Raw genomic sequence first — 24,061 nt, forward strand, 5'->3', positions numbered from 1 at the left:
CAGTCTCAGGTTATACTGAGGTTTTCCTGTGAGGAACCTGGTCTGTGTGTTTCCTGTCTGCAGGTCTTCCAGAGGAGGAAGGACGGCTCGGTGAATTTCTTCAGAGGCTGGAAGGACTACACTAAAGGATTCGGGAGTCCGAGTGGAGAGTTTTGGCTCGGTGAGACTCGTTTTTTTATTTAAAGATGAATCCAAACAGGAAGTGATGTTTATCTGAGACTGAACTGATTTATGTCACGCTGCTTCAGGCCTCGAGAGCCTCTACAACCTGACAGCGATGACCAAGATGACTCTACGCGTCGACCTGCGAGACAAAGACGAGGCGGTGTACGCCAAATACTCAACGTTCGAGCTGCTGAAGAGAAACTACAAACTGAATGTGGGCGGATACAGCGGCACTGCAGGTGAGAGGAGGTCGGAGGGGTCGACTGGCGTTTTTATTAAAATGTGCTGAAGTCTTTCCTGTAACATCTCCTGAAGGAAACCAGACTTTTCTTTCATTTTGTTCTTTTGTCCCTCGTGTCTCCTCTCCCGTTCACGCTCTCAGGCGACTCTCTCAGTTACCACAGCCAGCGGATCTTCTCCACCAAAGACCGCGACCTGTCGCCCTTCATCACCCGCTGCGCCATGTCGTACCGAGGAGGCTGGTGGTACAAGAACTGCCACGAGGCGAACCTCAACGGCCTCTACGGCACCAACGTCAACCACCAGGTAACCTCGTCACTTACACCGGTTCAGGGATGTTTGGGTCAGACGTAGTCGGGTGAACTGCAGGTGACGTGACAGGACATTATTCTTCTTACTGTATTTATGTTAGTGTGGACGCGGTCTCTTCACACCTTTCTGGTTCGGTTAAATCAAACTCTGGCGTGTTTGCCAGTTTACTTTGGTTCGTTTTATCTGGTGTGAATGTTGTCAGTCGAACTCTGGTGCGATTTGTTTGGTGGCGTTGAAGCAAAGCGGACCGACCGCAGGAGTTTATGATAGAAGTAGATTTGTGATTTCAGCATGAATTTAAAAAGCTAAACTGCAAATACGTCCACCTGCAGATGGTGAACTTTTAAAGGTTTAATGTGTAACGTTTCCACATTAAAATGTCTAAAAACAACTAGACCTACGTTATATATGTTGTTGAGTTGTGTACTCACATCATTCCCACACAATTTTCAAACCAGAGAAATCTGTAATTTCTTAATCAAGGTAACTGTGTTTGTCGTCTTGACTTTACTCGTTGTCTTGCTTTCCTCACTTCCGTATCTCTTCTCGTGCACTGATTAGTTTAAGCTGAACAACCAATCAGAGTGATTTCTCTCACCAACGAGCGCCGCCGCCGATTCAAAATGCTGAATCGGCCAAAAAAACTCCAACACGGGCAGACTAGAGCCGACGGTGCGGGACACACCGCAAAGACTAGACCGACAGACGCTCACAGACGACCTAAAACTGTCCGACGGCCGACCGTCGGCTTGGTGTTAATTAGAATGAGCTGTTTATACCTACATAGGGAGCGGGTCCTCTTCACGGAGTCTGCCATGTTGCACCGACATGTTTCTACAGAAGCCCAGAACGGATAACTTTTCCTGCTTGGGCCGGAGTCGATAACGTTACTCGCTGCTGCGCCGCCACTCTGTCTCTCTCGCTTCACCACTCACTTTCCACGTACACACACACTCTACGCTCTAGCGTGTTTTCGTGTCGGACTCCGTAGCTCTCCAACACGCTTGGCACACGGGAGAGGCTTCAGCTGGTTGCAATCTCCTCACCTCACCGCCAGACACCGCCAGATCCTACACACCGCACCGTTAAGAAGAATTATTGAATTAATAAATATAAATGATGTTTCGTCAGGGTGTGATCTGGACCGCCTGGAAAGGAAAACAGTTCTCCATCCCGTTCACTGAGATGAAGATGAGACCAGCAGCCTTCAGTCCTCCAACCGCAGGATGAGGACGAAGACGAGGATGATGAACTGATGAACACATGATGTACAGCAGTGTGTACATACATGTGTGAACACACACACTCTCATTTTAACAGGGAGCCTCGCTCTCACAACAGAGGAGAGATGAAGACGTATTTTTTCATTTGTATAGAGGTCAGTTATCAGTATGTTACTGTAGATTGTACAGTTTTATTCTTCTTTTTAAAGCACCACTTTCTTTATATTTAAAGGGTCAGTTCACCCAAATTACAAAAACACACACACACCACCGATCAAAAGATAGTATTAAATGTAAATGCAAATAATACATTTGGTGAATTATACTGTTTTTTATCTCTGTTAGAATAGTTATTATTGAAGGAAAGAAGATGAATCTGAGTCTTCTGCCACCACGTCGACATGTAACGCAGGATCACCTCTACAGGTGTAAATGTAGCCCATGTTTGCAGCACTTTAATCTTTTCTTTGTCTCCAGGTTTGACGGACCAAAACTGCAACTTTTCATTGTTTTTGATGTAAATAAATATCAGCCAGTTGCCAAAGAGATATACATGCAGAATCATTATTAAATCATTGTTGTTGCTGGTCAAGCAAAAAAAAACTTGTTTACTATTCAGGAAATAAATAATTGTTTTGAGCTTGATGTTTGTTTGACTTCATCCCAAAACAACAAATGTATTTTCTATTTCTGATCACCTGAAATGAAACCAAACGGGAGGATTGTGGTTTGTGGTTTGCAGCCTGTAGAAGAAGAAGCTCTTCATGATTCAATCCTGTTTCAAAGCTCCACAGCGTCACCTGCTGTCTGCTGTCAGATATCTCAGATACAGCTGCTGTCTGCAGTCTGTGGGTGCAACATTGGAAACCAGCAGGTGAGTGATGGAGAGTTCGGTTTGTCATTCTGTGAATATCTCCATGTTTTATTTTCATTTTTTATGAGAATAAGATAATCAAATGATTGAAATTGAAAGAGGCATCTTTGCATTAGTTGATATCAGCAGACGAAATACTCAGTACATGCTTGGAAGAAATACTGAGGACATTTATTTATTTATTTATTTATTCATTTATTCAGTTACTTCAGCAGTGGTGGAAGAAATAAGCCTACTCAGATCTTAAGTAAAAATAGAAGCACCACAGTGTAAAAATACTCTGTTAGAAGTAAAAGTACTGCATTCAAAATTTGAAGTAGAAGTACAAAAGTATTAGCATTAAAAAGCATTTATTATCGTAATATTACGACTTTTTTTCTTGAAATATGACTTTATTTTTATTAAATTAGGACTTTATTATCGTAATATTATTAGAATACTTAAAGTACCAAAAATAAAAGTAATCGTTCAGAATGGCCCATTTTAGATTAATATATATGATATTATTGGATTATAATTATGAATGCATTAATGTGTAGCAGCTGGTAAAGGTTGAGCTCATTTTAATTACTTTATAGTCTACTGGGTAGTTTAATCTATAAACATAATTTGGTCTGGTAGCTTTAGCTAAACTAGTTTTATATATTCTCTATAAAATTAAGTTGTAGACGTTCAACTCCACAGACACATTTATAATCCTTTTATTGTGTTTGTGAAGTTAAAAAGAAGTTAAAAAGAGTGATTTAATATAACGTAAAATATTATGTTTCTGGTGTTATTTATTGTAACATGATAAAGTAGCTGCATTAGCATAACTTTCCATTAAGTGACTTACTCAGGTTGTGTTAGATGTTATTAAATGAATTAAACTCGATGGTAAAAGATCAGATATTTTTAAATATATTTAAAAGTGAGTAAGTAAAGTTTTATTTATATAGCACCTACTTAGTTTTATATATTCTCAATCAAATTTAGTTGTAGATGTCGTTCAACTCCACGGGTACGTTTATAATCCCTTTATAGTGTTTGGAAAGTTAAAAAGAGTGATTTAATATGATGTAAAATATTGTGTTTCTGGTGTTATTTAATAAAACCTAATGAAAAGTCATTCTAATGTTAAACCTAGTTAGCTAGGGCTAGGGGACTAAAGGTACCAGCATACAGCTACACTGTTTTTATCTTTTACTGTTATTTAGATGAAGTGTAGGAAGATACTCTTTTAATACCACAGTGTAAAAATACTGTGTTACAAGTAAAAGTACTGCATTCAAAATCCTACTTCCATCCTAACGTACGCATCAGTAAAATGTACTTTAAAGTCCTCTCTGGCATTCCCATCAAACTACTCAACAGACTCCAAATCATTCAGAACTCTGCCGCCCGGATCATCACCCGCACCAAATCCTCCGACCACATCACCCCCATCCTCATCCAGCTGCACTGGCTCCCTGTTAAATCCCGGATCGACTACAAAAACCTCCTGCTCACCTACAAAGCTCTCCATAACCTCGCCCCCACCTACCTCACAGACCTCCTTCAGGAGTACGCCCCCTCCCGTTCCCTCCGCTCATCATCAGCCGGACTTCTGACTACCCCCACCTCACGCCTCAGCACCATGGGAGCCAGGGCATTCAGCTGCTCTGCTCCCAGGTTATGGAACTCACTCCCCCCACACATCCGGCAGTCTGACAATATCACATCATTCAAATCCCTCCTGAAAACCCACCTGTTTAAACTGGCCTACTCTCTCTAGCACTCATCATCACCCATCCTATGTGTCTGTACAAATATGTCTCTGTCATGTCCTGTTGTTTTTATATTGTTTTATCTGTCTATGTTTTAATTCATTCTTGTAAGGTGTCCAGAAAGGCGCCACCAAATAAAATGTATAATTATTATTATAAAGTATCCAAAATAATAATACAGCATTCAAAATGTTACAAAATAAAAGTACACAAACATTAGCATCATGATATGAACTTAAAGTAACGTTAACGTTGCCAAAATTAAAAAGTACTCATGTAGAATGGTCCATTTCAGAATAATGTATAATACAGTATATTATTTGTCTATAATACGCAATGTATGAAGCATTGCTTTAATATTGCAGCTGGTAAATTAGATATAGTTTACAGTGCTGTATAATAAGATAAGATCAGATATTCCTTTATTAGTCCCACAGTGGGGAAATGTGCAGTGTACAGCAGCAAAGGGGAAACAAAAACAAGATGCACCAGCTAACAGTAAAACAGAGCTAAACAAAGTGTAACAAAATATGAACCATTTGAATAGAAGGAAGTATAAAAATAAGAGCAGTATATACAGTATTGACAATATCATTCATAGATAAAAGACAGTAAATTACCAAAATAATCTGTAAATGTAATTTCTTTCTTTTGCAGACTGTATTCATTTTGGATAAAAAGTGATCAAACCCCTCATTTAAAAACGTTTAATTTCCTCACAATAAATCCAGCACACTAACAAGATATATTTCAGTGACTGGAGCAGATTTTATCGTATTTTTGCACATTCAAAACTTCTAAAATTCTCATTCTACACGCGCGATAAATGATTAAAAGCAACAACACATGGTGTTTTTGTTTTAAGTCCAAGCTTAAACCTAAATTTCAGCCTACTAGTATAAAACCAGTGTATATAAATTACAACACGTCTCAGTAGAGTGCTGCAGGGATGATGTATTTTTGTAGGCCAACCAGGAAGTTAGCATCGCCTTGGTTCCCTCGACAAAAAGCCAACGGGATTGTTCCACTGGGTTTTGGATTATTGCAGAAAATAAACTCTGTGGCAAACAAACGTTTATGATACTTACACATTTTGTTCAGCAAAACAACAAATGAACACCACTTTATGATTTTTTTAAGCATAAATGCAATCGCCAGAAGCAAAAAGTTAATGTTAGGTTATAAACAAACTACACCACGGTCGGATGAGGGCGAGTATACACAACGAGGCTGTAGATATGAAAATAAAAGAATAAATAAATAAATGTCATATGTAGCAAAAATATTAAAAATAAATGTAGTCATTAATTAATTGATAAATGTGACATAAATTGATATTTCTGTTTAAATTTGCTTATTTATGTATTACTCTAAGTATTAATTCCCTTATTATTTACTCCTCTGTTTAATTTTCCCTTTTATTTATTTATGTATTTATTTTGTATTCATTATTTTTGCTACATTTAATGACATATTTATCCTGTCATTTATTTATTTATTTTTGATTTTGGCAGGTTACGTCCTCCATAGTTAAGGCAGACAAGTCGGCGTGATGACGTTTAGTAAACTCATTTAGCCACGCCTGTTTTAAGACATTTAAATCCTTCAAAATTGCCGAGTGTGATATTTACTCGCGTGTTTTATGTCGTAGAACAAAATCTCTTCAGCTTGTGTTAATCACAGACCTTATTTCAGGCATCGAACTAAAAATCCATTAAAACAAAACACTGACTTCCAGACAAAGGAACAAGAAATGATAAATATGCGATCTCATTTCTGGGTTTTTGGACTCATTCCTGTAGCTCTCTATAAGAAGTGGACGTAGTCAGCGTGACCTCACCCATTGGTTTGTGGACTGCCGTTTTGAAGCCTCGAGTTCGGCATTTTGGCCGTCGCCATCTTGGTTTTTTGCAACCAGAAGTGACTCGAGAGGGTGGAGCGAAGTACACCCGAACACTGAAAAATCATTTTAAGGTGACCAAAATGTTATAATTAATGTTTAATTAACTTTACGCCGTGGTAGCGACCACAAGGTAGCCCCGCCCTAAAGCATCCCCTGCTTTATGGTCTATCTGTCTCTGAATGGGACCATCATTTACTAAATGAACATCATGCTGTATTGAAGAAGACTTGAAACTAGAGATTGAGACCATAAACTAAACTAATAAATCAAGTGAGAAGTAGGGTCCACCACCCAGAGCAAACTTTTCTCATCACTTTCCTGAATCTCCACCTGACCTACAACCTCCTGATCAAAACAAGCCCAACCTAAGTTTAACCCGTTTCAGACGAGCAATAGAACTCTACTTTAGTCCTGATCAATCTGTTTTCATAGAAGTGCCACAACACAAGACCGTGTTGATGCTGTTTGAATATTTACTGAAGTTCAAACTCAGTCCCTGTACTGCCCGACAGATTTACCCTAAACCCATTTAAGAGACTTTTTGTTGTTGTTCTTGTTGATTTCCAGACTCTACTATCAGATTCTACTATTAGTTGTATTATTGGTTAATTTGGATCCAGAGAGCACAGTGAGGCTTGATGTACTCTGATGGAAATGATGTTATTCTCAGACTTCCTCTGCATTCCCCTCCAGGAGGCTGGCGGCTTCAGGGGTGGGGGTTTTGTTGCCATCGCCTGCAAAAAGTGAACAGAAGTGATATTTTATATATACAATAAGACACTAAAAACATAGACGCTCGATTCAGCTTTCAGTCAAAGATACTTACCAGAGATGCCAGAGTTGAGAGACCAACCTGAGCCTGTGAAGAAAAGATCATTATTTTCCATAACATGTCTTTCTTTAGACTAGTGGAAAGAAAACATCCAAAATACACATTTAGGTGTTTATTTTACTACTTTGTCTGTTTACGTCTGTAGATTTCTACTAAATTCACCAAAAGTTAGCGTTAGATAATACCTCATTTGCATATTTAAAAATACAATTTCAAAAAACTTGCAATACAAAAAATAATTGTCTTAATGTAAGTAATCAACCGGGGAAGTTTCATGGTGATATCTATTAGTTCTTCTTTCTTTTTTTTTTTAACCATATTCACAACGTCTTCAAAATGTATGAAATTTAACAATCCACATATTTAAAGGCCGTTTTCGAAAAATTCGTTTTTTTCAGACTTTGAGCCAGAAATCTCCACTTTAGTAGCACTTACATCCACCAAACTTCCCAGTTTCATTCCTATCTATATTCTCAAGGTTTTTACAGAGGAGTTTGTTCCTATATAAGATAAGATAAGATAAGATATTCCTTTATAAGTCCTGCAGTGGGGAAATATGCAGTGTACAGCAGCAAAGGGGATATACTGCAAAAAACAAGATGCATCAGCTAACACAGTAAAAAAAGAGCTAAACAAAGTGTAACAAAATATGAAGTATTAAAATAGATGGAAGTATAAAAATAAGAGCAGTATATACAGTATTGACAATATCATTCATAGCCTGATTTATACAACATTTTATTACTAAAAACAGAGAAAATTGATTTTTATTATGTTTTATGGAGTGACAAAAAGAGATATCTTTGCATATTTAAACATACATTTTCAGAAAACTTGTAATACAAAAAATATCAGTGATCAGCTGGGGAAGTTTCATAGTGATATCTATTAGTTAAAATGTTTACCCTATTCACCTGTAGTGTCTTCAAAATGTATGAAATTTAACAATCCATATCTTTAAAGGCCGTTTTCTCAATATTAGTTTTTAACATAAATAAATATAAATATAAATAAAATAAAAGGGGTGGTGTAGGCTTTCAGAAATGTTTTACCATTTGACACATACGGTATATGAACTACCACATTAATATTCATAATATGGGGAGACGATCAACGATTATATGATTTCATTCATGTATTTTAATGTAATGAAGATTAATGCAAAATTGCGTCTTTGCAAATTATTTTCGGAAGAATAGACTTACCAGTGAGAGCTTTGTTCGCCTCGTCAGTGTTGCCGTTGCTGTTGTTACCATTCACGTCTACACAAACACAAACACAGGATATATTAGGCCCATCTGCAACAACCTGTTTTTATACATATATATTTTTTACATAGTTTTTTTTTGTACATAATTACATGATTGTTTTCAGGCCTATCAACCCCACACATGAGAGATCATTTAAAAACAGCCACTACCAACAGAAGCCAATCACTTTGTTTGCCAAGTGATCAAGCCATACTCTTTTCATCCAGTCTTTGTTTGCCCTTTTTTTAAAATCTAATTTATTTGATCAATTTAAATTTGGTTTGACCAGACTTTTGGGTTTCCTCCTTCAGGTTGTAAAAATATAAATGTCATTAGCACAAAAATACTCAAAACTTCAGGAATGAAGTTTATATAACTATAAATAAAGCTTTAATAGAATCTATAGCAGAGAAATAAAACACTTACTTGGGGAAGTCGTTACACCAGTAAGGGGTACACCTGTTAATAAAAACACACAAAAGTTAAAACACACACATATACACAACAAACTATTTTTATCCATTTTGATATTTTTGGGATAATCTCTGTAGGTTGGCATTATTCAGTGTTTTTGTTAACCACCTTTGTAAAAATGGTTACAGCACATGACGTCCCAAACTGTGGACAAAGATACTTACCACCGTAACCAGTGCGATCGCTGTCGAGAGACGGACTTGACCCTGCGAAGGAAAGAAAATCAATTTAGGTCATTTACAAAATGCAGCATCACTTATTTTATTTTACCAAAATGATAAAAGACAACTTATATAACTTAAATTAGATCTCACAAAGCACTAACATAAACATACAGCACATTAAGATTAACACTGTAATTGTTCTACTTGTTCTGTTGGATGTCTAATGCGGACTTCACGCCAAGCGTGAAGCAAACTTTTTGCGCGCCGTTCCGTATCCGTCAACCTGAAGCTGCATGCTAACTCTGTCACGGACAGGAAACGTTATCGTATCGCGGTAACGCGATACAGCACCCATATACTGACATTTATGTTAGATGCATTGAAACGGCCCCGATGGAGCTGACCATGGATGGATAAAGAGATTGGAGCTAACGGGAGAGCTAGAGACAGACTTGGAGAAGTTAGAGGAAGTAGACACGTGTGACTACGTCCGGTTTACGTCCGTTAACAAAGGGAACTGTATATACAAAATACATCTATGTAAATAAAATTTATTGGATTATATTCACCAGAAGTATAAAACATTACATGTCCCTTATAAATTAAAAAGAAAATACCACTAATCTGTGAGGGAAATGTCTTTATTCTTTGACTTTTGGGTTGCTGCAAAAAAGACTGACTTAAGACAGCGTGGACTGAGTTTTATGACCACCTTACACTAAATGATCAAAATCACAGGAGCGCGCCACAACTCTAGCAAAACTCATGATTTTATTCATTGGAAATATGTCTGCTACAGTGAAATAAAAAAATGGAATAAATAATTCCTGACAATGACTGATATATTTGACTTCAGGACATCTCTGACTACATACATGCTGAAAATCAAACATTTTTACTGGATTAATTTAGATATTTTTCAAAGTAAAAGTCCCTAGAAGTGTATGATTCAACTTTCCCCCATGGTCTAGTGTTAAAAAAGTTAACAAATATCACAAAAATTCGTTATATCGAATCGCAATACTTCAAAATCTCAATACATATCGATATTTTAGGTGTCTGCAATACATTTTGCTGCTGTTGCTTTGCTCCTGGGCTGGTAAACTCCATCTACTGTAGGTAATACACCGACTATGGATAAGTACCTCAGACAACCCCACTTCAAAACCCCCAAACTATCCCTTTAATGTGAAATAAAATAGTTACCTTTGTCGTTTTGGCATGGATTTCCTGTAAATAAAGACAATATTAACACAAACTGTGTAACTGATCATGGATGATATGGTTTAAACCTGCATAGTCTTTCCATTGGCTGAGCCTGCTGACCTTTAAATACACAGTGGTAAAATTCAGTCACTCGAATACTGATTAAATTTGAGGACAATTTAATATCTTTGTGTTTGAGCAATATGACTTAAATTGTTTATGAAATCTATATTGTTGAAATGAATATTGTTTATGGTATCTTGCTGTTGAAAGAGGACAACAGATATATATATATTATATATATATACTGTATATATAATATATATAATAGTTAAATATTGCACCTACCAAATTTTTTCCACAAGACGACCAGCACCACACCGATACCGATCACGGCCACGACCAGGCCCCCAACCACGCCCCCAACCACGCCCCCAACCACGCCGCCGATGATACCTACGTTAGAGTCGTCAGGAAGTGAATGATCTAAAACACAGAAAACATTCACACTAGTCATTTATTCAGTTCACCTTCAACATAATTTCTATTTGTTAGGTTCAATTTAATAATCGTTCTTGTGGCTTAAAGGTACAAGATGTAACTTTACACATTGAAATGTTTAAAAACAACGAGACCTATGTTGTGTATGTTGTTGAGTTGTGTTCTTACTAAGGCTGTCAATCAATCATTTTTCATCTGTTCAAAATGTACCTTAAAGGGAGATTTGTCAAGTATTTAATCCTCTTATCAACATGGGAGTGGACAAATATGCTGCTTTATGCAAAATGTATGTATATATTTATTATTAGAAATCAATTAACAACACAAAACAATGACAGATACTGTCAAGAAACCCTCACAGGTACTGCATTTAGCATAAAACAATATGCTCAAGTCATAACATTTTCATTCACACATCTGGAGGTCAGAGGTCAAGGGACCTCTTTGAAAATGGCCATAACATTTTTTCCTCGCCAAAATTTAGTTTTGAGTGTTTTCTAACTTCCTTCATGACAAGCTAGTATGACATGGTTGGGTATTATCCCGTTAACTTTGACAGCCGTAGTTCTTACATCATCCCAAATGTTTCCAACAATTTTCAAACACAGAGAAATCTGTAATTTTAATCGAGGTTAACAGTGTGTTTCATTAGTAGGGCCCTTTGATTTCCCGCGATGCGGAAAACACAGACGGAATCTGATGATAAAAATGTAATCAGCTGTAAAACGCAGAATTTGCCGAAATATGAATGCAATTTATTAAAATCAGTAAGAAAGCGTTTCTTACCCCAAACCTTCTCAACATGTACCCCGGTTGCAGCATGTATCACTTCACAGGTGTAATTGGACACGTCAGACTTTAAAATCTCCAGGTGGTCTCTTCTCTGGAAGGTGTCGTCGCCGTTTGGTCGAGTACCCGATGTAACCACGCCGTCCTCTCGAGTTAAATTACGGTCGTCCCTTTTGATCTGCAGGATGATGTCTTTTGGGTAGAAACCGGTAGCCAGGCACATCAAAATGACGTTTTTCTCGACTTTGGCTTTCTTTGTATACACGAACACCTTTGGGGGAGCTGGGAGGAGAAACCGTAAAGTAAGATCATATTTGTAAGTTTTTAATGTTTAATAATAACACCAGTATGATACAAAAACACATACTAGTGATTCTAAAACTAGCAACATCAAACACCACTGCTGAGACTCATCCTTCATTTTATAATTTCAGGTCTTTCTTTTCTAGATCATGCTCGTTACTGAATGTGGCGTTTGCGAGGGTTGGGATCCGATAGCTGGTGTTGTTGCCCGGTATACCGATACTAGAAAGGTATCACGACACCCTGCCTTTACAAACGGTACGATATCCCGTTTTATTAGTAGGTTGGCAAATTACATTAATTAGGCTGCCATTAAAACTGTGGTGTTTCTGCCTTCACAGCCAAAACAAAAGGGGATTTCAGATCTCAAATTAATCTTTGAGTTTTAGTGATGTTATTTTTAACTTTACTTAGAAATGCTGAGAGTTGAACCTGAGTGCATTTGATAAGGAAATCTAGAGAATTTAAATTTAATAAAATACTATTGAACCATGAATCATAGTTTTTTATGTTTTTCTATATAAAATGATGATGGAAATGTTGCCACATCTGGAGCTAAAAAATAAAGAAATGGTCACATGCTGACACCCCCTTTTAGAATATGCAAGTAATTCATTTTGTCAGTCGTCTGAACACCACCATTTTTAGATTTTGTGTGAATCCCAAATGTTTCAAGACCATTTAGTTCTATATTTCAACAACCTGCATAATAGTCCTTCCATCACCAAAGCTACTTCTATTATCTCTAATAATGACAATAAAAATAAAGAAATGATTTTCAGTCATACTTACAGGCACTTTCTGCTTGCTGCTTCTCATATGTCATGAACTTGTCCAACCAATCTATGCACTCGTTCTCCAGGTAGCCTTTGGTGTATTCTTTTAGCCTCTTGTCATCATCCCACTCCCTCTTGGTCTGGAGTGCCGCGTCAATCGAGGCGTTCCAGACCGAGTTGGCGTGGTCGAAGGACAGGAAGTCGTTTCCGTCGTAGCCGTACCTGTCAATGCCGCGGTGGAACTTCATCGTGCCGTCGGACTGCGTGTCGCCCTCACAGCCGTGCATCCGCTGGAGAACATGGACGTCTGAAACCGGAGAGAGGAGCAGGACGTTGACGTCAACAACAACACGCAGACACGATGAAGAGGTGGGTCACATTTTGATATTTGTGGCTTTCTGGTTTAACATTTAAGAGTAACTGTGACTGAAAATCTCTTTAACTGCCCTCTGTGGTTAAAAGTTTCAGACTGTTTCCCTTCTGACCCCACCCAGCATCACTGATATGTGTGTGGTTAGAAATGAGCTCTGTTTAACCTGGAACCACATCCAGCAGTGATGTCACAGGGTCCTGGAGTACACCTGGACATCACTGCAGCAAGGTGAGCTATGGGCTACTGCAGAAACATGGCGGTGCAACATGGCGGACTCCATGAACAGTAGATATAAACGGCTCATTCTAAGCTAACAAAAACACAACAATTCTTATTATCAGATTGATTATACACTAAAGAAAACATACTTAATATTATATTCACTTTCTGCCAATAGAGCCTCCTAATTGTTACACACTGTTCCTTTAAGTGCATCAAAAAATACAATTAAAACAGTTTTATTCACGCAGACTAGCAATAATACCTGCCTCAATAACATTTATCTCATGGAGAGTTATTATAGATTTTATGGTCATTAAAAAGTGATCTTACCGGAGTCGTTCTGTCTCATGCGTTTCTTCAGGATGTCGATGTTGACTTTGAACCACTGCTGCTTGCTCTGGCGGGACTGTGTGCCTTTTTCCCAGTAATCTTCAGGCAGTCGGTCTTTCATCCAGTCCTGTTTGGGAACTTTCTTCTGGTGATCGCTGTCAAAGTAGTCGATGATCCTGCTGTCCAGCTGACCCATGGCTGTGAACTCATGGATGCCCGGGAGTCCAACAGGCTCTTTGGAGAGGGCCGTGTAGATGTAAATGAGGGAATGTATCTCTGAGAGTCAGACAAATAGAAAGAGACATATTTATTAGACAAGGCAGTAGATTTGACTCTTATGTTTTTAATGATCCTAATATTGGGGGCTGGGACGATTCACCTATCTCCTGATTCGATACCATCACAATACTTGGATGCTGATTCCATACGTATTGCTATTTTTAAGTATTACGATTCGATATTACAATTCATTGTGATTTTTGTTAACTTTTTTAACACTAGACCATGGGAAAAAGTTGAATTATACACTTCTAGAGACTTAATAAAGGGAATTAATACAGTAAACATTTTTGATTTTCAGCATGTATGTAGTCAGAGCTGTCCTGAAGTCAAATATATCAGTCATTGTCAGGAATTATTTATTACATTTTGTTTATTTCACTGTAGCAGACATATTTCCAATGAATAAAATCATGAGTTTTGATAGAGTTGTGGCGCGCTCCCGTGATTTTGATCATTTAGTGTAAGGTGATCATAAAACTCAGTCCAAGCTGTCTGTCTTAAGTCAGTCTTCTTCTCGTTTGATGCGTTATGTTTAGACAGGCAGCCATGTCTTTTCCTGTGTGACTTCCTGTAACGCTTCCTTATTTATATATCTTAACTGGCATTAAGAATGAGGAAGTCAAACTCAAGAAATAAATCTAACGTTTACAGTCCTGCTTTGTTTATGAGCCAATTCATCATGTCAGAGATATCTCAACAATGTCCTCTGTTCACCTCAGTGACGTCAGTCAAAGGGTGGCGTTTATGGATCGAGTCAAAGTTTTGAAGGGTAATAAACACTCAAACGTGTCTGCCAATATCAAGTATATCTTAGTCTCAGAATATGACTATAACGTCCACCGGTCATTAGTGGATCAATCTGATACCCTAAGCAGCAATAATTTTAATTTTGATCCACTCATCATAAAGCAGATTTAAAATAAGAAAAGAGAATAAACAGAGAAAAATAATGTTTCTTATCTTTCTGATAACAATCATAGACCTGCGATAACACCAGCTAACTGTTTTGTTTTACCTTATCTTTATTTATTTATTATTTTATTTAAAAGGGACCATGTACAGTTTAAAACATAAATGTCACCATTTGATGCACCGTATACCAGATTATAGCTTTAAGATAATTCACATCTGAAGTCCCTTGGCAGGTCAAAACAAAGAAACATACTACAGTCATACAAGAAACAAAATACAAAACGCACAATACACAGCTACACACAATAGCACATCACAAAGTATGCTTGTGAAGTAAAAGCAGGTCATGAAGAGCAGTTCTGTAAAACAGATCTGTCAACTCTCCTGAATTTTCTCCACTTTATTTGTATATTGATGTTGTTTACAGCTGAAATGATTAATTATCAACTATTCTGACAGTCAATAGCACAAATATCAAACACTCATTGTGGTGTTCTTTTGCTTTTCTTTGTCTTATGGTAAATAAATTAAATATGTTTTAGCTAGTTTGACAAAACAATTTAAACATTTTTAGACGTTTTCTTGGGCTTTAGGAAGTAAAGATATTTTTCACCAGTTTAATAGTGAAAATAATTGTAACTTTCAGTTCTAACATATTATTGTTTTTGCTTTAAAGTGACGTTATTTGAAACACAAAGAGGTAAAGCAGAACTAACTTGCTTCATACCTTTTTTATTATTATCTATTTATTTATTTTTATTGTTTTTTTTATTATTTATTTTTATTTTATGTTGGTTTTGTTTCATTTCTGTTTTCCTTCTTTGTTTATGTTTTCACTATGCTTCTTTTGTATGTAAATGTTGTTAATGTTTTCTGCTGTTACTATGGATACTGTCATTTTATAATAATAAAAAAAAGAACTTGCTTCATACTGACGCCATGTTGGACACTACTAACTTTACTATTAAAGTATTAAATCCACATTTATAATGGTTTGTTTCGACGTACTGGACCTGTGGAATAAATGTACATTACAAATATATAAACAACCACCGTCCATTTTAACACATTCAGCTAAAACAACAGCCAGAAACGACGAATTTCAAAGAAGTCACAACATCGTGTTTTTTTACTTTCGTTTTCAACATGAAGTCAGAAAAGTCTCAACTTACCCCCGTTCACCGTCAGTCCTGTCCCCAAAAGGACAAAGACTGCGATCAAAATCATCTACACCTCAAACCAGTCATGTCTCATCGATAAAAGTCGACTTTTATCGGACAGTTGGACCGGGTTTTGTCTCCGGGTTTTGTCTCCGTGTTCAGCGCGTCCGTCCGTGTATCTGCTCTACACGGTGCGTTCAAGGGAGGCTCGTAAATTAGAGATGCGTGTCGCAATCCAGTTACATCCAACTTTCTCAACACTTTTAACGACTTCAACTCGTGCTGCTATTCCAAATGGATTAATTTAAGTGTAACAATAAGCATTTTTGTCAAACTTTTAGTACTGTATTTATATTAACCATATATATGCATTGACTGGATAACCCAATCAATAAAGTACATCTATCTATTTATTTATCCATCTATCTATTTATCTCAAACAAAGCAAATGGAGTACATTTATGAAAAACTATTTAAGTTATGGTGACAATAACATAACACAACCTTTACTCATTTTGGATGGACTTGAACTAACAGATATTAAGTGTAACTAAGCATTTTTGTCAAACTCTTAGTACTGTATTTATATTAATTATATTGTGTATTCTACATATATATATATATATATATATATATATATATATATATATATATAGTGTTGGTATGTACATTTTATTTACTGTTCCTGTGCATTGACTGGATAACCTGCTGCAGTAACACAATAATTTACCAATTTGGTATCAATAAAGTACATCTATCTATATATTTATCTATCTATCTATTTATCTCAAACAAAGCAAAGGGAGTACATTTAAAAAGTTGACATAAAATATATAAATACAAAATTTATACAAAATAAATTAATTTTCTGTATTACAGAAAATATGTGATTACACAACAGTTGACTAAACAATTAATCAACTAATCATTTGAGCTCTATGCTTTATATTTCTTTTCTTTTTTTTAAATCAGCTTTTTCATTCTTTTCGTATTTTTTATTGTATTGTAAATAAAATAAGAAAATTAATGTTATATAATATATAGCCTTATATTTTTTTCATACATTTTCAGTGCAATGGAAAGGTGTCTGAAAAAAGCACATATAACACATATTACCAACCATGATATCGTTTTAATATTGGCCTAATCTGTTATATGTATGGATTAAGATTACATATGTAATATAATAATATGATAATATACTGTTATAACCAGTATGATTGATAAATTAGGATCCATTGTTACAGATTAAACTACCAAAAGTTTGCACGTGAAGTATTTTCATACTGTTGCTACTTTAACTTGAGTAAATTATTTGATTTCTTCTTCCACAACTGATCATTAAGAAACAACATGAAGCTAGAGACATGAAGTAACTAGCACTGCTGCTCTGCGAGAATCATCCAATCAGATAATTCTGAACGGGTTGACTCATTTGTTACTGGGCAGACTACATCACAGGAGGTTGTCAGACAGCTCAGTGTCATGTTAAGAAGGGAACCGCAAATTGGGCTGCTACTCTCACAAGATGATGAAAGTTGGGCGTTGATCTCGATTAGGATACAGGTAGTCGGGCAGCAAGTCTCGCGAGAGTGTTGGCAAGTTTTTGCAGATCTCAGATCAGATTTATTTATTTATTTCTTCAGAGTGTAAAAGTACTAATAATACTTAAGTAAATGTATTTATTTAAATTGCACCATTGTTAATAGTCTGTTTATTGTCAATACTGTATATACTGCTCCTATTTTTATACTTCTATTTAAATGGTTCATATTTTGTTACACTTTGTTTAGCTCTGTTTTTTACTGTGTTAGCTGATGCATCTTGTTTTTTTGCACTATCCCCTTTGCTGCTGTACACTGCAAATTCCCCCACTGCGGGACTAATAAAGGAATATCTTATCTTAGTCTGATGACACTGAACAGTGAATGAACAACTCTTTATTCATTGGCAACAAATTAACACACAACTCATACTTCCATCATAGCCTATCTATCTATGTATATATCTATATCTATGTACATATATTATTATTATTACACTATTAGACTTTGGATTTGACAGAAATACTTTTACATTTTTTGACTCTGCTGGAGGCCGTCTCCGTTGCCTAGAAACTTGCTGAGTGTATCACCACCTCATATGGAAAGAAGCCTGAATCATCTCGTCTTTCCTTCCCATTAAAAACCCTCATCAGTTCTCCTCTGTGCCCCCCCACCCCTTAATCCAACCATCCCCTCTCAGTCCATCTTTTCCTCCCAAAGCGGAAACCGAAGCCTCCTTTCTCCCGGCTGACGGCTTGGAGGCCTCCGGCGATGGATTTCAGAGCTTCGTTCCTCTTTCCCCCGTCCTCGCCTTCTCCTCCATCCTGATAGTTCCTGCTCTCTAGAGCGTGACCCCTGGAGGAAAAACTGTCATGGCCATTTTCAATGGGTCCGTTGACCTCTGACCTCCAGATATGTGAATGAAAATGGGTTCTATGGGTACCCACGAGTCTCCCCTTTACAGACATGCCCACTTTATGATAATCACATGCAGTTTGGGGCAAGTCATAGTCAAGTCAGCACACTGACACACTGACAGCTGTTGTTGCCTGTTGGGCTGCAGTTTGCCATGTTATGACCATATTGTTTTATGCTAAATGTAGTACCTGTGAGGGTTTCTGGACAATATGTGTCATTGTTTTGTGTTGTTAATTGATTTCCAATAATAAATATAAACATACATTTGCATAAAGCAGCATATTTGTCCACTCCCATGTTGATTAGAGTATTAAATACTTGACAAATCTGTTAAAAGACAAACGCGTTGTGGAAGTAAAATTCTCAGAAATATAGTTAAACATGTTAATCAGTGATAAAGAATATTGATCATATAATCATGAATCCAAACAGGAAGTGATGTTTATCTGAGACTGAACTGATTCATGTCACGCTGCTTCAGGCCTCGAGAGCCTCTACAACCTGACAGCGATGACCAAGATGACTCTACGCGTCGACCTGCGAGACAAAGACGAGGCGGTGTTCGCCAATTATTGAAGGAAAGAAGATGAATCTGAGTCTTCTGCCACCACGTCGACATGTAACGCAGGATCACCTCTACAGGTGTAAATGTAGCCCATGTTTGCAGCACTTTAATCTTTTCTTTGTTTCCAGGTTTGACGGACCAAAACTGCAACTTCTCATTGTTTTTGATGTAAATAAATATCAGCCAGTTGCCAAAGAGATATACATGCAGAATCATTATTAAATCATTGTTGTTGCTGGTCGAGCAAAAAAAAAACTTGTTTACTATTCAGGAAATAAATAATTGTTTTGAGCTTGATGTTTGTTTGACTTCATCCCAAAACAACAAATGTATTTTCTATTTCTGATCACCTGAAATGAAACCAAACGGGAGGATTGTGGTTTGTGGTTTGCAGCCTGTAGAAGAAGAAGCTCTTCATGATTCAACCCTGTTTCAAAGCTCCACAGTGTCACCTGCTGTCTGCTGTCAGATATCTCAGATACATCTGCAGTCTGCAGTCTGTGGGTGCAACACTGGAAACCAGCAGGTGAGTGATGGAGAGTTCGGTTTGTCATTCTGTGAATATCTCCATGTTTTATTATCATTTTTTTATGAGAATAAGATAATGAAATGATTGAAATTGAAAGAGGCATCTTTGCATTTGTTGATATCAGCAGATAAAATACTCAGTACATGCTTGTACAGCGTAAAAATACTCTGTTAGAAGTAAAAGTCCCGCATTCAAAATTAAATTAAAAAGTAAAAGTACAAAAGTATTAGCATTAAAAAGCATTTATTATTATAATATCACGACTTTCTTTCTTGAAATATTATGATTTTTTTTCATTAAATTATGACTTTATTATCGTAATAATTTGATTTCCTCACTTGAAATATTATGACTTTATTTTCAGTAAATTAGGACTTTATTATCGTTATATTCTGACTTTTTTTCTTAAAATATTGACTTTATTTCCATTAAATTATGACTTTATTATCGTAATATTACGACTTTCTTTCTTGCAATATTATGACTTTATTTCCATTAAGTTATGACCTTATCATCGGAATAATTTGACTTCCTCACTTGAAATATTATGACTTTATTTTCAGTAAATTATGACTTTATTATCGTAATAATTTGACTTCCTCACTTGAAATATCATGACTTTATTTTCAGTAAATTATGACTTTATTATCGTTATATTCTGACTTTTTTTCTTAAAATATTATGACTATTTCCATTAAATTATGACTTTATTATCGTAATATTACGACTTTCTTTCTTGTAATATTATGGCTTTATTTCCATTAAATTATGACTTTATTATCGTAATAATTTGATTTCCTCACTTAAAATATTATGACTTTATTTTCATTAAATTATGACTTTATTATCGTAATAATTTGATTTCCTCACTTAAAATATTATGACTTTATTTTCAATAAATTATGACTTTATTATCGTAATATTACGACTTTCTTTCTTGTGATATTATGACTTTATTTTCAGTAAATTAGGACTTTATTATCGTAATAATTTGACTTCCTCACTTGAAATATCATGACTTTATTTTCAGTAAATTAGGACTTTATTATTGTAATAATTTGACTTCCTCACTTGAAATATTATGACTTTATTTTCAGTAAATTAGGACTTTATTATCGTAATAATTTGACTTCCTCACTTGAAATATCATGACTTTATTTTCAGTAAATTAGGACTTTATTATCGTTATATTCTGACTTTTTTTCTTAAAATATTATGACTATTTCCATTAAATTATGACTTTATTATCGTAATATTACGACTTTCTTTCTTGTAATATTATGACTTTATTTCCATTAAATTATGACTTTATTATCGTAATAATTTGACTTCCTCACTTAAAATATTATGACTTTATTTTCAGTAAATTAGGACTTTATTATCGTAATAATACAACTTTCTTTCTTGAAATATTGTGACTATATTTTCATAAAATTCCAACTTTATTATCGTGATATTACAACGTTTTTTCTTGAAATATTATGACTTTATTTTCATAAAATTATGACTGTATTATCTTAATATTATAAGAATACTTAAAGTACCAAAAGTAAAAGTAATCGTTCAGAATTGCCCATTTTAGATTAATATATATTATATTATTGGATTAAAATTATTAATGCATTAATGTGTTGCAGCTGGTAAAGGTTGTGCTCATTTTAATCACTTTATAGTCTGCTGGGTAGTTTAATCTATATTAATCATAATTGTGTGTGTGTGTGTGTGTGTGTGTGTGTGTGATGTGGATAATGGGTGTGTGTTTGGCATTGAATGAGGCCAGATGGTCATAATATATGACATATATCTACTCTTAAACACATATACTGTACACATGCACACATATCTACACAGATCAGATATTTTATAGTAGTAGCAATACTACAGTGTAAAAATACTCCGTTACAAGTGTAGGGGTTCTACTGTAGTAGGTTTTGGTTATTAGCAAATTAATTAATAACTAATAATATAATTATTAATATTAATAAAGATTATCAATAAACATTAATAATAAACGGGGCACCACCCTGGAATCAGGGACCAATGACCAAAACGTTAATATAGTCTCATTATATATGCTAAACTATCAATTTGGAACGTTGATTAATAATTAAATGAATAACTATAACCAAAATAGATAGTAAAGGTTGAAGGATATCGGAGTTCTTGACATAGCAGAGGTTGGCATTATTCACTCTTGTGCAACATTAAAGAGACCAGCATGTATATTCCACAAACATTTATTTACAAGTTAATAAAGGTTCAAAACACAATATTCATCTAACTAAATAACTAAACTAAACGAACCAAACAAAGTGTGTGTGTGTGTGTGTGTGTGTGTGTGTGTGTGTGTGTGTGTGTGTGTGTGTGTGTGTGTGTGTGAGAGAGAGAGAGAGAGGAGGGGGGAACAAGATGGGTTCTTGTCTCAAAATGTCTGTATGGCCTACAAACAAAATGGCGAGCACTGTAAAACTACAAAGATGGCTGAATCAAAGATGGCGGAATCAAAGATGGCCGTCAGCATGTCACCACATGACCTCTTTGTTCTTCTGAGAAGACGGACAGAGAGGGGGGTGATGTGTGGGTTAAGATTATCTGAAGCTGTATGTTCATGTTTAACTAATTCACAGTCTCTGTATGTGATCTTAATGTGTGTTAGATATGCAATGGGTTAGAAAAGATGGTTAGTTGCATGCAAGACCTTGTCTATGTGAAGCATAAACTAAACACATCAGATGTGGCGAAGCCAGTTACCCAAAATCAAATACAGATAAATCAACACAGTCAAACTCAATGAATAACATTAAACCAAATCAATACAAGTACTTTCTAGAAATCAAAGTTGGACAGTCTTGCTCAGCCCTGTGCGATTGCTAATGCTAAGGCCCAGTACGTTACCAATCCATGGAAGAACCGGTTTTGTGATTCCATGTGTTGAAGTTGTGGTTCCAAGTCAAAGAGGTCGTCTTTGCTGTTAGTTTGGTGCTAACTTCTTTGCTTGATAGCTTGAAGTTAGCTGGTGGAAAGGGCAGAGCACTCGCGTCGTCTGCCTTTTGGTTCCTTGGTTGCAATGGCTGTTTCCTAACAGGCCATAGAATCAGAAGAGCAGAGCTGCTTCCGGTCTGGAGAGCAGGAAGAGAGCTGTGGCTCACCTCCAGCAGCTGGTCAGCTTGGGTCAGGAGGTGAAGAGCACAGAGTAGAAAGAGCGGGAACAAAGGACATTCCTCTGGTTTTGTTCTGTGTGAATTTCACACCTCTGGGTGAAATGTTACTGTAGCCAATGAGGAGCTGAGCTGAGTCCTGTGGTCAAGGAGAGCATACCTCCAGGATTCTGGGAGACAGTTCACTGTGTCTGCCACCCGAAATGGCAGGTCCCTACACAAGTAAAATGGTACATTTAAAATCCTAGTTCTCTCCTGATGTACAGAAGTATTATCAAAAGTAGATAACAAAATATATTTAAATGTAACCTTTAAACCTAGTTAGCCAGGGGGTTAAAGCTAAATTAAAGTGAAAGCATGCAGCTTCTTTATCAACTGTCTTACTCAGCAAAATATATTTAAAAGTGAGTAAGTAAAGCTTTATTTATATAGCACCTACTTAGTTTTATATATTCTCAATCAAATTTAGTTGTAGACGTCGTTCAACTCCACGGGTACGTTTATAATCCCTTTATAGTGTTTGGAAAGTTAAAAAGAGCGAGTTAATATGACGTAAAATATTGTGTTTGTGGTGATATTTAATAAAACCTAATGAAAAGTCATTCTAATGTTAAACCTAGTTAGCTAGGGCTAGGGGACTAAAGGTACCAGCATACAGCTACACTGTTTTTATCTTTTACTGTTATTTAGATGAAGTGTAGGAAAATACTCTTTTAATACCACAGTGTAAAAATATTGTGTTACAAGTAAAAGTACTGCATTCAAAATCCTACTTCTATCCTAAAGTACGCATCAGTAAAATGTACTTTAAAGTATCCAAAATAAAAATACAGCATTCAAAATGTTACAAAATAAAAGTACACAAATATTAGCATCATGATATGAACTTAAAGTAACGTTAACGTTGCCAAAATTAAAAAGTAAAAAGGTCCATTTCAGAATAATGTATAATACAGTATATTATTTGTCTATAATTATTATGCAGTGTATGAAACATTGCTTTAATATTGCAGCTGGTAAACTAGATATAGTTTACAGTGCTGTATAATAGGATAAGATAAGATCAGATAAGATATTCCTTTATTAGTCCCACAGTGGGGAAATGTGCAGTGTACAGCAGCAAAGGGGATAGTGCAAAAAAACAAGATGCATCAGCTAACACAGTAAAAAAAAGAGCTAAACAAAGTGAAATAAAATATGAACCATTAAAATAAAAGGAAGTAAAAATAGGAGCAGTATATACAGTATTGAAAATAAACAGACTATTAACAAAATTGCACAAGTGGAAAATGATATTGCACAGTGAGAATG

The 24,061-nt window shown here is 35.8% G+C and overlaps 2 protein-coding genes across 3 annotated transcripts in view; one reads left to right on the plus strand and one right to left on the minus strand.

The window, feature by feature from the left end:
• The window catches only part of tnxbb (tenascin XBb), a 48,019-nt gene extending 45,421 nt beyond the window's left edge, over positions 1–2,598 (plus strand). The window contains exons 17-20 of one of the 2 annotated variants that reach the window (XM_074612437.1): positions 64–160; positions 249–404; positions 548–711; positions 1,849–2,598. In XM_074612437.1, coding sequence (XP_074468538.1) covers positions 64–160; positions 249–404; positions 548–711; positions 1,849–1,947 — 516 coding nt within the window. In that variant the 3' untranslated portion in view covers positions 1,948–2,598. The remainder of the gene's footprint in view (positions 1–63; positions 161–248; positions 405–547; positions 712–1,848) is intronic. The other variant, XM_074612438.1, reaches the window with a different exon arrangement.
• Positions 2,599–4,954: 2,356 nt separating this feature from the next.
• LOC141754927 (H-2 class I histocompatibility antigen, Q10 alpha chain-like) lies at positions 4,955–16,238 on the minus strand. Its single transcript, XM_074614357.1, has 11 exons — positions 16,049–16,238; positions 13,683–13,958; positions 12,774–13,064; positions 11,676–11,960; positions 10,737–10,874; positions 10,389–10,412; positions 9,183–9,224; positions 8,971–9,003; positions 8,500–8,556; positions 7,289–7,321; positions 4,955–7,196 (listed from the first exon to the last, which is right to left on the minus strand). The coding sequence occupies exons 1-11, from the start codon at positions 16,101–16,103 to the stop codon at positions 7,129–7,131; spliced, it is 1,302 nt and encodes a 433-aa protein (XP_074470458.1). The 5' UTR covers positions 16,104–16,238; the 3' UTR covers positions 4,955–7,128.
• Positions 16,239–24,061: the final 7,823 nt, after the last annotated feature.

The sequence above is a fragment of the Sebastes fasciatus genome, chromosome 17 (genome assembly GCF_043250625.1).
Source record: "Sebastes fasciatus isolate fSebFas1 chromosome 17, fSebFas1.pri, whole genome shotgun sequence".
Lineage (NCBI taxonomy): Eukaryota > Metazoa > Chordata > Actinopteri > Perciformes > Sebastidae > Sebastes > Sebastes fasciatus.

Coding starts and splice junctions, on each gene's coding strand:
- LOC141754927 (XM_074614357.1), bottom strand. CDS start 16,103: ATGATTTTGATCGCAGTCTTTGTCCTTTTGGGGACAGGACTGACGGTG. Junction 8,557..8,970: donor TGGTGTAACGACTTCCCCAA/GTAAGTGTTTTA, acceptor GTGTTTGTGTAG/ACGTGAATGGTAACAACAGC. Junction 7,322..8,499: donor GGCGAACAAAGCTCTCACTG/GTAAGTCTATTC, acceptor TTTTCTTCACAG/GCTCAGGTTGGTCTCTCAAC.